General features: G+C 46.6%; 1 protein-coding gene across 1 annotated transcript in view; it reads left to right on the top strand.

Annotated features, from left to right (window-relative positions):
• Sp5 (Sp5 transcription factor) overlaps window positions 1-2,276 on the top strand; it is a 3,194-nt gene extending 918 nt beyond the window's left edge. Inside the window, exon 2 of the mRNA XM_015478943.2 lies at window positions 2-2,276. Within this exon, the coding sequence (XP_015334429.1) occupies window positions 2-538 (537 nt within the window). The 3' untranslated portion in view covers window positions 539-2,276. The remainder of the gene's footprint in view (window position 1) is intronic.

Genomic DNA, 2,276 nt, shown 5'->3' on the forward strand with positions numbered 1-2,276 from the left:
GCGCTTCCCTTCCTCTGCTGCCGCTGCCGCTGCCGCGGCCGCCGCCTTGCAACGGGGCCTGGTGTTAGGCCCGTCGGACTTTGCGCAGTACCAGAGCCAGATCGCCGCGTTGTTGCAGACCAAGGCCCCCCTGGCGGCCACGGCCAGGAGGTGCCGCCGCTGCCGTTGCCCCAACTGCCAGGCGGCGGGCGGCGCCCCTGAGGCGGAGCCGGGCAAAAAGAAGCAACACGTGTGCCACGTGCCGGGCTGCGGCAAGGTGTACGGGAAGACGTCGCACCTGAAAGCACATCTGCGTTGGCACACGGGTGAGCGGCCCTTCGTGTGCAACTGGCTCTTTTGCGGCAAGAGCTTTACGCGCTCAGACGAGTTGCAGCGGCACCTGCGGACTCACACCGGCGAGAAGCGCTTCGCCTGTCCCGAGTGTGGCAAGCGCTTCATGCGGAGCGACCACCTTGCCAAGCACGTCAAAACGCACCAAAATAAGAAGCTCAAAGTTGCTGAGACCGGGGTTAAGCGGGAGAACCCGCGGGACCTGTGAGCCCATCCTGGGGTGCCCCGAGGTCACTCCCGCCTCAGACCCCCTTCCCAGTACCTCTTGCGGAGGTCCCGGGGTCTGTGGGCAGCAGGCGCAAGAGACTTAGTAGATGAACTTCAGTTGTCCGCCTCCCAAAGTAGAGCCGGGCTCTCACTTTCCTTAGCCCTAGAACAGAGGGACGGTTGGGATCTGGGACTTGTAGGGTCATGGTTGGGATCTTGAGTTACCCCAGGAGTGGTTCTAAACTCTGAATCATTTCCACCATCTGGGAGACCTACAGTTGGGAGGTATCACCCAGAGCTGGCCTTGTATATAGGAAACGCTGCTGAATGAAAGCGAAGGGACCTTGGGAGATTTTAAATATTGCTCGGGTTTTCGCTAGGACCCTTCGGGCTTTGTACAGGTTATTTAATAGCTTTGTTAAAGAGTAATTATAATAATTATAACATTAATAAAATGTTTTCTTTGTCCTCAGCTACACGCAGAGCTACAGCATGATATGTCTCTGTAAAGCGACCTGCAGTTGCAGCGTGAAAATAAATACATTAGGGTCACCTTAGGAAGACCCCGCAGAGTAGATCTCATTTGATCTTTTCTTCTTCCGGGAGGCTTTACAAAGCGGTCAGGTTTCACTGGGAATTTGATGGCTCCAGTGTGCTGCATGTGTCGGCGGCTTCTTTGGTTTGCGAAGTCATGGGCAAGCATTGGGTGCATGGATAGAAGTAGGGCAAGGTCAGATTTGTAGTAGAGGCTAGGGTAAGATTCTCCCGTCAGTTTGAGTTTCTCCTGCGGCTTTAGGACTTCACTGTCGGGTTGTGTTTGCAGAAACCTGTGCAAATAACAATAACCATTCTTTTTCTTAAGTGGCGAATTCCCTGAGGCTTTCCATTTGTTGGTACTCTCAGGACAGGTCACACACAGGTGCTCTATCTCCCTGGAGTTTGGTTGTACTTGGGTCAGGGAGACAGGTTGTAAGAATAGATAGATGTAAGAATCTGTTCACAGGGTGAGATTTGGAGTTAAAGGGAACAGAGAAACTGGGGACCCTAGTTATGATTGTTCCTTGCCTGGAAGAGAACCAGAAATATAACCATTCCCAGGTGTCACTTCCATATTTCAGCCCAGTCAACATTTACAACTACTGTCTTGCTTGCTTCTTAATCTTTTTGCTATGGAAATATTAACAAGTCTTGTATCAAAGTAACTAACTAGAAATATCTGGTTAGGCCAGGACATTTAATTCCATTTTGTATCTTGGGATTTTATTTTGTTTTTTAATCATCAGAGTAGACTAAGATTATTCTCAGGGAGGACATTACAGCTTGGAAATGTGGAAACAGGATATTTTTTATCTCAACTTCTCATCTTTCTCTAAAATTTGAAATTTTAAAGTTTACAGTGTGTTTTTCAAGTGTCTCAACTAACTTATTGGTGTTTGCTAATATTTGAATTTTTAAGCCTGAAACTTGAATCTTAATGAGCAGTTAAACCTTTTGATTTAGAATTAGCAAAAAGAGATAAAACAGAAAGGGAATGGCTTAAATTTTTTAAAAATATTAACATCATAAATGACAAATTTCAATGGATAATCTTTTCATAATAGAGGTGTATGTAAATGGATAATATTTCATAACTTACAAATTACTGCTACCTTTGTATTTTGTTTGAAATCAAAGAGTAAATGCTTAAAAGTTAACAGGGTTGGTCTTAAGACTTGCATTAAATAATATTCCAACATGAA

This window comes from Marmota marmota, unplaced genomic scaffold (genome assembly GCF_001458135.2).
Source record: "Marmota marmota marmota unplaced genomic scaffold, marMar, whole genome shotgun sequence".
NCBI lineage: Eukaryota > Metazoa > Chordata > Mammalia > Rodentia > Sciuridae > Marmota > Marmota marmota.